General features: G+C 36.0%; 1 protein-coding gene across 2 annotated transcripts in view; it reads left to right on the top strand.

Annotated features, from left to right (window-relative positions):
• The window catches only part of Sox30 (SRY (sex determining region Y)-box 30), a 40282-nt gene that overhangs the window by 3802 nt on the left and 22308 nt on the right, over positions 1-14172 (top strand). For both annotated transcript variants that reach the window (XM_013508812.1, XM_005376239.2), the window contains exons 2-4: positions 583-822; positions 2120-2299; positions 11251-11743. In XM_013508812.1, coding sequence (XP_013364266.1) covers positions 583-822; positions 2120-2299; positions 11251-11743 — 913 coding nt within the window. The remainder of the gene's footprint in view (positions 1-582; positions 823-2119; positions 2300-11250; positions 11744-14172) is intronic.

Raw genomic sequence — 14172 nt, 5'->3', positions numbered from 1 at the left:
TATATAGTTTTTCTATATATAAAAATAAAGTTTTTCCTTTAAAGGACACTGCAAGAGCATGTAAATAAGTCTCTTTAAGTGTGTAGGTAAACCAGGTGTGATGGCACATTCAGCACTCAGGAGGCTGAGACAGGAGGATAGCCAATGAGTTCGAGGTCAGCCTTGGCTACATAGTGAGTTCAAGGCCAGCCTGAACTGCACAGCAAGACCTTTTCTTAAAAAACAAAAAACAAAACAAATAAATATGTAGGTAACACCTAAGTTAGTAGTAGGATTATAGTCATGAATAAGTCATATTCCTGCCCCCTAATGATAGACTATTTTTAGTGGGAAAATAAATGTTTACTATTTGTTAGAGGTACTAATGAAGCTCAGAGAAATAATAAGCAAGCCACTTTCTGTGTATTAGAAATGATTCCACAGTAGCAGGGATTTTAAGGAATTCTAGAATATTGGCCGTTCTTGGTTATAATGAAGTATATGTTTTCTTTAGATACTTAAAAATAAGTATAGATGAAGGTACACTTCACTTTAACATTGTATGTGTCACATTAATTAAGTCTCTTAATTTTTGTCATTTAGGAATACCGGATACTCCCTTCAGTAAGGACAGAAATGGTCATGTGAAGCGACCCATGAATGCATTTATGGTTTGGGCGAGGATTCACCGGCCAGCACTAGCCAAAGCTAACCCAGCAGCCAACAATGCAGAAATCAGTGTCCAGCTTGGGTTAGAGTGGAACAAACTTAGCGAAGAGCAAAAGAAACCTTATTATGATGAAGCACAAAAGATTAAGGAAAAGCACAGAGAGGAATTTCCTGGTAATCAATGAAATGAACAAAACTTCTTTTATATTTCTTTTAAATTATTAACAAAAATTGTTAGGATAAGACTGAAAGATAAAAAATGTGTAATTTCCCCCCTAATCTGCTATGTTCAGAAAAGAGAACAATGGGTAATACTGTAGTAACGATTGAGACTAGGCCTAAGTTTCCTTAAAGAGAACCAAGGAGGGGGTATTTCATTTCATACTTACTAATGCAAACCAGAGACAGTTTCATTGCAGTTTTGATTAAATATATATAGATACTATAGATATAAATTTGATAAAGGTAAATGCCTAGAACTCTAGGGTATAATTTTGCAAATATACTAGAAATATTAAAACCATGCAAGAAATGTGTATCACACACTTAAAAGAATGCAGGGATTAACACCATGTTCCAATTTAATACCATATGGTTATCAGAACATAGATTTATTCCCATTATGTTACATCGTTTTAAATGACTCTGATTCCTGTTCACCAGTAAGATAAATGAGATTAAGAATGGGAAAATGGATAGTGTATAGCAAACATAACCGTGCGTAGTAGGAAAAGAATTTGTGAATTATGAGCAGAGGTGTTTTAGGAAAAGTGTCAGGGGTAGAAACTGGAGGCTTTCTTCTTCTGACTTTAGAAGAACATTGAATTATTTATGGTTTTGGAGACTGCCGTATCTAGAAGAGCTACTCTTCCTGAATTAGGCATGAAAAGAGTGACTGGTTATTACTGTTAAACTGTAAGAAGTGCACAAGTATATCTTGCAGAACGGAAACAAAGTAATGAGTAATGTCTTACTGAGGTATTGTTTTATAAGTGGAGGAAAAGCTTTGGGATTCAACCTAAATGGCTTTGATGTAGATTATAGTCTAGATTGAGTGTGCGTCACTGGTTATAAGACATTTGACCTTCTTCCTTTTAATTATGGGTTACAAAATTGGACACCAGTTAGAAGCTGTATAGATATATATGTTACAATGCACAATGGAAAAGTCATGCACAGAAGTAGTATCAAAGAGCTCAAAAATGTACTTTGTTTGAGATAAGGTCTTTCTATATATTTCATGCTGGTCTAGAGCTCACCATGTAACCTAGGCTGACTTTGAACTCTCAGCAATCCTCCTGCTGAGGCTCAGCCTCTTGACTGTAGGAATTATAGGTGTGTGCCACAACACCTGGTGTGAAAGTCTACTTTAGATAATAATCTACTTTAAAAAGAGTTTGAAGTTTTTTGTATTTTAATGCCAAGTTGAGGATATATATTTATATTAAAAATAGTTTATCTTTTTCTGTAGGTTGGGTTTATCAGCCTCGTCCAGGGAAGCGAAAACGCTTTCCTCTAAGTGTTTCCAGTGTATTTTCTGGTACCACACAGAGTGTTATCTCTACGAATCCTACAACAGTTTATCCTTATCGTTCACCTACCTACTCTGTGGTAATTCCCAGCCTGCAGAACACCATCACTCATCCAGTTGGTAAATTGGTTTTATTATACATTACTATTTTTGAAATAGCTGTGTGGAAATTTTGCCTCTTGAATTGAAATTTTATTTGTTAGAATTTGAGCAACAATGTTAAGTGGTAAAATCAAGAAGAGAAAAACATGAGAACATTATTAAATAGGAGAAGGGAAAATTTCGGTAAAAATCAAAGCACTTGGGTTGCCACAGTAGCAAATTGAGACTTTATAAGCAAGTTAGGATGAGCCCCTAGATTAGTCAGATAATGCAGGAAATGACTGAGGTAATTCAATAGAAAATAGGAGTGTCTTTTTACTCTGAGAATAAAAGGATGCCTCACTAATGGAGTATGAGGCATCCTGTCCTGGAATTTAGTAAATACTGGTCCGTTAAAAGATCATTTTGTCACTGCTGTAAAGAAACAATGGAAGTAATCCATTTGCTATAGGAGAAAGAAACTCCCAAGGAGTTCATGTTCTCTAAGATCCAAGAATGAATTTTAAGAACAACCAAGGTTAAGAGCAGAATATATTTATTGAGAGAAAGAAAACTTCTATAAGAGAGACAGCCAAAAGGGGGTCCTGAGTGGGTTGCCCAGGGAGACTTGTCTTTTCCAAGGATTTTTACAGAGCAAAACCACGAGGTGAGGTGGTTCCAAGGTAGTGGTGGGGGGAAATGGGAAGTCACAAGGTGGGCATGAGGAGGGACAGAACTATGGTCAGCCAGTAAGAACTGTTCAAGTAAAATTGATTAAAACAGGATCAAATGGGGAAGCAAGTCACGTAGCAAGCAGGCACGAATACCCGTTTCCTGTAAGGGGTTGGGTCATTGACTCCTCAAGGTGATCACTACCTATTTAGAATATCAATCCCTGAAGTCCATCCCTAGGGAGGTATGTGGGTGTGTTTGTTTAATCTTCCGTCTTGAGATCTGGCCCTCAGCATGTACCCTTGCAAGGTATTTTGTCTTTCATACTGTCTCCTTCCAGGGCCTGGCCCTGTCTGACAGCCTATATTTCTATCTAACTCAGCTGCCTGTAACACATTTTCTACCAAATATTTGTTTTGTTCATTCTATTCTAAGTTTCCTCATTATCACTTCTTTACAATACTCTTGTCTATTGATTGCAGGAACCCCAATTTGAGTAGCTTGTATCTTAATAGCTACTGTTATCCAACATTGGTTTGTTCTTCCAGAATCTATTTTAACCACCTCTTAGGGAGAGCTTTATTCATTTATTCCATACTGTCACTTGTCTTAAAACTACTTAAGATAATCTTAAAACAGCTTTTCCTAATTTCTTCCTCCTCAGAGCTTCCTGATAATAAAGGCTTTTCTGCAAACTGAGAAATTTAGATATCTTAAAAAGTGAATTATTAGAATCATGCATTTTTAATTTTTAAAAAATGTATCATTTTAACAATCAGTAGCAACAAAGCCACGTTGGAGGCTAGGCTTAAAAGAAAGATACGGAAAGTTAATACTGTAGCCTTGTTGCCTCCCGATAGGTAGTACTGCCTTTAATCCTGTATTTCAAAGTAGGTTTAATTATGTCTTTACTTACCTTGTTTTTATGCTGATATTTTTGTTTTCATACTACACATTTGTTCTTTTTATCCCTTTTTCCATGACTTATATCTGCTTCTATCCACTGTTATATGCTGTATGTGATAGATTCCTGCCCGGCCCTGAACACAACTTCCTCTTACCCTTCCGGTGTGCACAAGGGAAACCCCAGTCAACTCCTAATGCGTCACTGAGCCTGCCCCTCAAATGCCATCTCTAGCCAGAATCCTCATAAATGTCCAGCTTCTTTTGTCTGCCCCAGAGGAGTCCTGTGCTGCATGCGGTACTCTCCTCTCCAGGTCTGGATTAAAGGCTTTCTTCCCCCTTTGTTTCTTCTGTGTGATAAACTTAACAATATGTTCTCTCAGAAGTAGATTTATCAATGTTCTTATTAGAGTTCTTTTACACTATATTAGTGTTATATCTTTTGAGATAAGATATGGTTTGGGTAGGAGCTGGAAATTTTTCTTCTGATGTTGATAGGCTTTTGCATCCAGACTGTTGTGGTTTAGTATTTAAGGTAGAATTATAAGGGCCTGAGATTTAATTCAGTGGCATGGCGTAAGCACGAAGTCCTGAGTTCAATTCCCAGTTCCAAAACTCTCCCCCACAAAAAAGGTAGAATTATAGGAAGCATTTCAGAACCATACACAACAGTAACCAAAGACAATATAATGATTATTATTTTTATTATTTTATTATTATTCTAATGGTACCCTTTATTTCTAATTGGAACTAGAGTAAGGAAAGGTTCCTTTCTTGGATCTCAAATGATAAGCAGTTATTTTCCCAGATATATCACTTAATAAATGATGAAATTTATATACTATTGTGCTGTCCAGGCTTTTATTTTTGAGACAGAGTCTCGCTATGCAGTTCAGGCTGGCTTTGAGCTCACTTTGTATCCCAGGCTGGTCTTGAACTTGCAAGGATCCTCCTGCCTCAGCCTCCCAAGTGCTGGGATTACAGGCATGTGCCACCATGCCCGGCTTCTGTGCTATCTAATCTTATAGCCTTGAAATACTTTATTTTGTTTGCTCTCATCAGCTTGGCATTATATTACTTAGAAGAGTTAGTACCATTTACAAATTTGGAAATTTCACTGTACATTTCATACTCTAAGTCATTTATAAAACTGTTAAATAAAATAATTTGGAAAGTTTTAATCTCTTAGATGCTAATTTTAGACCTTTTGTTGTTTCTCTCAACTTATAGTCTAAATATAAAGTCATAGTAATTTTATTTTTCAAGCAAGTTGGTTTTACTCCATTCGAAGAAAAATGAAAGTTATAGAGGTATCATTTATTTTACAGAAAAAATTTATCTTTTTTTCTATCAATCTTTGTACATTAAAAGAATACTATACAGACATGACCAGCTTCTCAGCTATATAAAATAGACTCACCAAGCTAGAGTGCTAAAGGTCACCACTTTGACTAGGTAGAAGTTACGTTGACTTTCCAAAAATTCTCTGGCAGACCCCATTTTTAAAATGTCTCCATTTTTATTTATCTAATATTTTCTTAGTTTACCTTTGAGTTTCTCAAAGGTAAACTAGGTGAAGGCCACTTAAGATCTATTTTTTTAATTCATTTTGTCAATTTGTATTAAAACATCTTGTGAACTTGCTACTACACAATAGTTAACCTAATATTCTGAAATTATCTACTGTGAAAATTAGGGTTTAGAGATCCTAAAGTCTTATTTAGTAGAAAGGATTTTTTTTTTTGAGATTTTCTTGTATTTTCAGTTGCCTTTTATATTATAATGACTAAATAATTCTACTAATTTTTTCTTTCTGAAATAGAAGATTTAAGTATTTAGAAAGTCAATTAGTACAACTTGGAGTCCTCTCAGACCTGGCTTCTTCAACGTTTGTGGTTCTTTTCCACAATTGCACAAGAATGTATGGGCCAGAGATACAGCTCAGTGGCACAAGGACCTGCCTGGCAAGTGCAAGGTCCTGAGTTCCATCCTCGGTACCCCCCAAAAAACAACAAGAAGAATATAATGGGTTCTTTTTGAACTGTCCAGTTATAGTTACAGCGACTTTCCAATTTGAAGGCACATTTTTTTCTCTTGAGGTTTTACCCTTACATTATATGTATTTTACATTTTTACATATAAAATAGCTCTGATTTTTCTACGTCCTTTTTATTCTATTGTCCTTATCAGTGTTTTTCCCTACCCATTATTTGTGTTCCAAAAATTGAATAACCTCAGGGTGGATTGATTGATTCTTTTGGTCTTCTTTCATTAGTCAGGAATGTAAGTGTAGAAGTGTTGTGATTATTAACAGGTAATGTTTCAGATTCTGAATTTATGGATCTTTCTAGCAATCTTTCTCCATCATTTGACTTTCAATGAAGCTTGTTTTATTTTGCTATGGGTCTACTAACCCTGTTTGCTCTTCCCAACACATTTTTATCTCATTAAGATATTTAGTCCATTTGAAAACTAAAGGTACAATTTGGTATTTTCTCTGTTTCAGTGAATTTTTCCATCTCATATTTTCTGAGTAAATTCTAGTGCTGCATTTGTATCCCTGCCTGCTTTCTCTTCTGCCTGATATTTATTAAACATCTCTGCTTAGCACAAAATACAAAGGTATTTTTACAGTCTCTGGTGTCAAAGAGTTTGTAAGGTAGTTGTAGGAAAGACAGATACAAAAAACCTAATTTTGGGCTGGGGATTTAGCTCAGCGGCAAAGCGCCTGCCTGGAAAGCGCAAGGTCGTGAGTTCGGTTCCCGGTACCGGAGAAAAACCAAAAAAAAAAACAAAAAACCTAATTTTGCTATACCAAAAAATAGATTGATGAAATCTTTAGTAATTTTCTTGTCTGGTATTATCTATATGTCCAGTGGAGTATTTACTCTTTCTCTCATATTTAGTGCCATATTATGTTAGCCAGCTCTAAAGTATAATGGTTTAAACATGACACTCATTTCCCCCCCATGTAAAGTCCACAGTAGGTGTTTCCGGTTGGTATTTCTGATCTCTCTCTTTCAAAAGGTACCTCATAGACCCAGAGTTTTTTCCTACACTGTACTCTGCCATCTTTAATAATCGACAACATAGGCCACTCTGCAGAACCTGCAGAGAGGAAAAAAGCACAGAGGATCCCATGTGAGCGTCTTTTATCTGCCCATCCCAGAGGTGATAGACAGTCTGCTTATACTGTGTTGGGTAGCTCTTAGGTATGTAGCCATTCCTAACTGTAAGGCAAGCTGGAAAATATAACCAGCTGTGTGGCAGAAGAAAAGAAGAGAAGTGGCTGGCTAATTTCTACCACACTGTATGTACAGTTTGATATAGTAGAGCTCTGCCTTCTTCACAAATCTTCCATATTCACTGGGGGCTTATCAGAGAGGACTGAATGTTTCAGACTTTAACCTCCTGGGTTTTGTTTTTTTTTTTTGCTTTTTTATTTTAAAGAGAAACAAATAAAACTTCAAAACAAGATAATAGGAGGGTAACAATGGCTAATATATTGCATATTGTGATCTTTAAATGAATTATGCAGAGTACAGTATATCGGCATTTAATTGTCCAAACAATATTAATACAAACCTTTCTTTTCAATGAACTAAGAGAAATTAGTAGTGTAACTATCTTATATATATATATATATATACATATGTTTTTTTTTCTTTTTCCTTTCCTTGTTGTCTCCGTTTCTCCATCGCAGTTTCTCTCCCTTTTTGAAATTTTTTCTTATTTTTCAATATCTATTATACATTTTGGATCTTGTTTACTTTTTCAGCTTCTCACACTAGGGAGACAATACAGTGTTTACACATGTGCACCTGGTTTATTTCACTTATGAGTATGGTCTCGAGTTGCATCCAGTTATCTATGAAAGTCTCCAGTTTATCCATCTTTATGGCTGAGTAGTACTCCATTATGTAAAAAGACCCCATCTTTTTTATCCATTCCTCAGTTGATGGGCATATGGGTTGTTTCCAAGATCTGGCTATCAGAAATTATGCTGCTATAAGCATGGGTGCACATTTATGGCTGTGTTATGATGTTTTTAATTCTTCTGGGAAGATATCCAGAAGGGAAATAGCTGGGTCAAATGGGATCTCCAAACCTAGTTTTTTGAAGAATCTCCACATTGATTTCCATAGTGGTTGCACCAGTCTGCACTCCCACCAACAGTGGAGAAGGGTTCCTTTTTCCTCAAAGCCCCTTCAGCGTTTGTTATTGGTTAATTTCTTGATACTAGCCATTCTTTCTGAGGTGAGATGGAATCTCAGTGTTGTTTTAATTTGCATCTCTCAAGTGACCAGTGATGTTGAATTTTTTTCTTATATTTATTTGCTGTTCATATTTCTTCATCTGAGAAGTGTGTATTCATCTCAGAGGTCCATTTTTTGATTGGGTCTTTAAATTTCAGAGGTCTGATTTTTTTTGCATTCTTTATACATTCTCAGTAGTAATTCTTTGTCTGAGGAACAGCTGCCCAATATTTTTTCCTACATTGTGGGTTATCTCTTCACTCTGTTGGTGGTTTTTCTTGCTGTGCAAAAGCTTTTTAATAAGATGAGAACCCAGTTGTTGATTCTTTGTGATAGTTCCTGTGCAATCAGGATTTTGTTCGTAAAGTCTTTGTCTATACCCATGTCTTCAAGAGTTTTACCTACTCAACTTTCCTGCTTTTTAACCTGACATTTACGATACTGTACTTCCGTATAACACTCTGCATATCCATGAGATATGATTGAAACATACAGTAGATGTTTAAATGTAAAAACGGTATTTCAGTAGAAGACATATTGTCATTTATCCCCTTCAAAACACTCCCCCTTGCGTCAGCCACTTATCCTGCCATTCTTGCCGTCTTTCTGAAGCAGTTCTGAAGTGCCCTGTCATGACTGTCATTAGTTGCAGTGTTGTGGTTGCTTTGATGTCCTGAATTGATTCAAAGTGCTTATCTTTCATGGTCATATTTTGACTTTGGGGAAGAGCCAGAAGTTGAATAGTACCAGATCTGGTTAATAAGGTGGATGAGGGCACGCTATATGTTTTTACAAACCTTTCTTTCCATTGGATAGAAATCAACAGCAGCATTCACCCTATTTTTCTTATAGTTTCTGAAGGCACTTAGAAAAGAGAAACTTTCAGAACTGGTTCAGAAAGTGGCAAGAATGATGAGATATGTGTGTTTGAAGTGAGGGGTAGTTTTTTGAAGGGGCTAAATGGCAATGTGTGTCTTTTAATAAATAATAAATTTTTAAAAATTTAAACACATACACACTACAGTTTTTAATTAAATCTTCTAATTTTTAACCTTAGACCAGAACAGTCTCTGGCACATATTAGTTGCTTAATGAACATTTATTGAGTTAAATAAATGCATGATTACCACCCCCATGTCTCATTTCTAGCTTTTCCTTTATAGGAATGTCTTTGATAGAAACAAGCATTTGGTAAAAGATATATCCTTCTGTCTTTAGAAACTGAGAGTTTATCTGTGTTTCTTTACAACTATTGCATTTTATTTTTTCTTTGCCTAAAAAGACCATACTTTTTCCACTGAGAAATAAGAGCTTCTTGAATTAGGTATAGGTAAAAGAAACATGTAACAGGGTCGATTTTTGGGGGTAAATGTCTTGGGTATAATAATTACCCTGTTAACAAGATTTTGCAAGTTAACCTTGTTTTAAACAGTTGTTTGAGAAGGTTTAGTAGTATCAGGTGTACTCGATTTGTCAGCTTGTTATTTCATCTATCCATTCTTTTCTTAACTATTTTTTATTAACCAGGTTCTGTGCTAGATTTGGGTATCCAAATATGAATCAAGAGAAACAATTCTTACTCTCATTTGCAGCTTGGTGACTAGTGGGGACAGCAGACATGCAAATAAGTGCAGAGATTTATACTATTTTTATCCCAAGTGATAGATTTACAAGTTTTGGAAGGTACACAAAGGGAAATTACCTTATACTTGAAAAATCAGGAAAGGTCTAATTTGGGCTTCTGCCTCGCAGAGGGAAGGGCGAATCTATGTGACCTCATCAATGAGAATCCAGACCTTTAGTTACAACCTGTTCCTCTGCCATGTTCCTTAATTTACTACTTCCAGGTTTAGGTGGGGCCTTATCTGCTCCAACCAGGGGAAGGAGGAAGGGGGAAGTCCTACGTGGGCAAACCTGAAGGAAGATTCATATTTTTGGGGGGGTCTCTGACAAAGACATTTCTAACTGCAGAGTCTGTTCTTGGACTGCTTCTTTTTTATTAACAGATACCCAACTTCATAGGGATAAAATGGATAGGATTATGGCTGCAGCTTCTGTTTGCATTTCATTATAGGACAGTTAAATTTATAGTATGTATGATTTTGCTAATGCAGCTACTCAAATCAGCAGTCCTGTCTTCTTTAGGAATAGAAAGATAAAACACATAATTATTTGACTTGCCTTAAAAATTCTGCCATTTCTATCATGCCTGGCTGTAATAATTTTCTTTTTATATTTATTACAAATGGTTGACCTGTGATGAATGGTGTTCTCATTTGGAAATTTCCTCCTGTGTTCACATTGAATGCAAGAAAGTAAAATAATTTTGTTGATTGCTTAATTTTTTTTAATTAAAAATGTCCTTTATTCTTCAGTTTAACAAAAAGAAAAAAGGCTCACAGTGCTACTCTGAAACATAAAGTTAATATGTTTAGATTCACAGAAGATTTAAATAATACCAACTCAAAGTCTAGCTTTTTCTGTTGCCCACCTACCCTGTCCTCTCTCCTAGATGACCACGACTTAAGGGTAATTATGTCATAATTTTATTTCTGTTAGAAAAACAGTAGTACCTTGGCTTATGAACTCAATTCTCTCCGTGATTCTGGTCACATACCAAACTGGACAAGATTGAAATCACATTTCCCCATAAGGTCAACATTGACCCAACCATTGAATTTGATTCTGTTCTTATCCCACTCATTTTGTGAGCAGAATCGTGGAAAGAATCAAATTCATGAACCAAGGTACCACTGTAAAAAAATAAAAATAAAAAAGTATATATCAGCATTTGTATATAATCATTCTTTGTATTTATCAATGAGTACTTTAATTCATTTATTCATCCAAAAACTGGTTAAAGGCTTGTTCTGTGGCCGTCAAAACTTTGTGTCTGGGGAGTAGTAGTGAGCAAAGCAGAGAAGATCCCTGTCATTTACTGTCTAGTTGAGAAAGATAGACAAATACGGCAAAGAGACAAGAAATTACGATGATTGCCTTTTGTTTGTGCTGTAAAGGAAATGTGGTGGTTTGATATGATGATGGTATGAGGTGAGGTAGTTAGTGAAGGGCTCTCTCTGAACAGTTTAGATTTTTCTGAAAAGAAGAACATGCGGTGATCCAGTGAATGCTTGATCTGTGCTATTTGTTTTTCTAAAGGTGAAACCCCACCTGCCATCCAGCTGCCCACACCTGCAGTCCAGCGCCCAAGCCCCATCGCACTTTTCCAGCCCAGTGTCTCCAGTAATGCCCAGGTGGCCGTCCAGGCTCCAAGTCTGCCGCTGTGCCCGGCACTTCCGCCTCAGCGCTTTACTGGGCCTTCCCACGCTGACACTCCTCTCCTGCCTTCTGGACCCAGGCACTCCGTGAAGAGACCCACCCCTGTCTCTATCGAGAGCACCGACAGTATTTCAACCAGTGCAAGTACTGCCGATGCCAGATTTGCAACCCCGACCATCCCACCTCCCAAGGAGTATTCCAGCATATCCAGCTGTCCCAGAAGTGCTCCAGTCCCCCAGGCGTCTCCCATTCCACATTCACACGTCTACCAACCATCTCCCCTTGGCCATCCAGCCACACTGTTTGGGACACCACCACGATTCTCTTTTCATCACCCTTACTTCCTACCTGGACCTCACTACTTCCCATCAAGGTAAATGAATATTGTTTTCTTTCACCTAAAACTGTAGATAATGATTTTTTTTATTTTTTTACTTCTGACAGCATCTCATTTTTACTGAAAAGGAGAAGAATTCGTCAGTTCTGTTTGGAATCTAATTTGGAGACCAAATAGGATCCAGTTACCATAAATAGATGAAGGGAGTGAAATGACAATGGAGGGAGCCAGAGAGTGCATGGGGGCAGCTGCTACTCAGCGCTAGCTAGCGTTTACCCCGTAAGAATACAGGCTTCCATGTTGTTCAGCATGATTTTTCATAGGAAACAACTGAACGGGGCCTTAAGACCACCTAGTCAAATCCCCTTTTTGAATAGAACTGTGCTTCTCAAGCTTTAATATGTATATAAATTATGTGGCAACTTGTTAAAATGCAGATCCCTAGTTTATTAGGTCTGTTGTGTAGCAGTATCCTATCCTGGGGTATAGTCAATTGGTATTCTGTATTGCTAGTAAGTTCTCAGGTAATGCTAATTCTGCTAGTGTAGGGAACCATGTTTTGAGTAATAAGGATGTAGAGGCAAGCTTTCTAAGAGAAATTAAATAATTAGTTCAAACTAACACTTCTGTTCAGTGTCCTTTTTACCAAACTAGAAACTTTCACATGTAAATTACCATTAAGAGAATTGATTTTTCATAGGAGAGTATTTAGGGAAAAACAAATTTATAATGTTTTCTCTTGAAGTGATAATATTTAACAAATATTCTGATAGAGTGGTAATGAACTCAACTTTTCAATTATTATTAAATGTGTAGACAGATGGTTTCCATTGATATTGCGGTGTTAAATGTTTGGGGTAGGAAGAGGGGATTTAGAGCAGGAGAAAGAATACTTTACTACGAGAGGTTTGTTTTATTTTGTTTTTTGCATGGTCTTTTTTTTTTTTTTTTGGTGCCAGGAATTGAACTCAGGACCTTGCACTTGGCCGGCAGACACTTGTGCCTCTGAGCTATATCCCTGGCCCATGTATGTTCTTTTTATCGTGAGCAGTCTTCAGGAGTGTTTTAGTTCAAGAGATCAAACCTTAGAGACTCCTAAAGCCAGGGATTGATATTCTCTTTCCACTACTGTCTGCCAAAATTTTAAAGGAATTGCAGAGAATTTCATAAAATATTTTCTAGATAGAAGAAGTGTATTAAGGACATAATAGAATTAAGTGAATTAGTAGATTTGGTTACAGTTGGCCTTAGTTAGAACCTTGATGTCCATAGGTAGAATTGCAGAAATTTTGTTTCATAATTTATTTTATAATATAGAGAAAGGCTTAGACGGTTCTACAAAAAAAGAGAAAAAAATCAACGAGAAAGGGTATATCCTACCATTTCACTCTAGCTGTTGTTTTTTGTTGTTTGTAGGCTTGTATTTAGTTTTAGTGTTTTGAGCACATGTAATTCTCACAGCAGTCCTATGATGTGGGTATCATATTCACTTACTTTTTTCAGATAAACTGGTTAGATGTTCAATAGCTTTATCAAGGTTACATACTGGCAAAGTCAGTAGTCAAATTTAGGTTTGTCTGTCTAAATTGCTGTTCCATATTTACTTTTTCAACTTCAGTAAGACTTCTCAGTATAGTGACTCCTCTTGACTGGTGGCTGTTAGTTGTTAGCAGATACTGATATAGAAAATATGCACAGTACTTTCGAGTGGAAACTCATGTAGTCAAGTGAATGTTTGGGCACGCATTGTTCCCTTAACTATTAAATACATTAAACAGAAAGAAACCTATCTTCCTTTATGACAGGGTTTCTTAGATTTGACTATTAATATACAAATCATCTGACATTTTAAAAGAAGAAAACTTTAATGAGAAAAGAAGGAAAAAATGGAAACAAAGCTTTTGTAAATAAGGAGGGGAAGAGGGGTTGAAGGGAAGGTAGGGGAATAGGAAAAAAAAGAATCAAGTTATATCATATACACGTACAAATTCCCTATGATGAATGTGATCATTATGTATACCTAAAATATATCAATAAACTTAATTTTTTAAAAAAGGAAATTTTTATTAGAAAGTTCTTAGAATACAGGAACTACATCTTTTTATTTTTCTTTAATACTATTATTACTAATTAATGCTAATGATATTAGAAGAACCAAGTTTGAAAAAAGGACGAACCAACCGAAGTGAATAAACAGTATTATACTTAGTAAAACTGAATGTTATTTTTTGTAACAATGTGAAAGGGGTATATCAACTATAACCATTAAGGTGCTTGTGGTTTTTCAAAACAGAAGACTAGTCTCATAATATCTTGCAATTGCTTTTCTGATTTTACCTGTATTTGTCTGATGACAATTTTCCTCAGGAAATGGATATCTATTTATTTAAATTTGCCTAGATAGTATATCTCAGTAAAATTGAGTATGGGTAAATGATAAAATTGATTCTCTCTACATTTCTTGT

The sequence above is a fragment of the Chinchilla lanigera genome, unplaced genomic scaffold (assembly GCF_000276665.1).
Source record: "Chinchilla lanigera isolate Chin_1 unplaced genomic scaffold, ChiLan1.0 scaffold00007, whole genome shotgun sequence".
In the NCBI taxonomy this organism is placed as follows: domain Eukaryota; kingdom Metazoa; phylum Chordata; class Mammalia; order Rodentia; family Chinchillidae; genus Chinchilla; species Chinchilla lanigera.
This window is presented reverse-complemented; position numbering and strand designations above follow the sequence as displayed.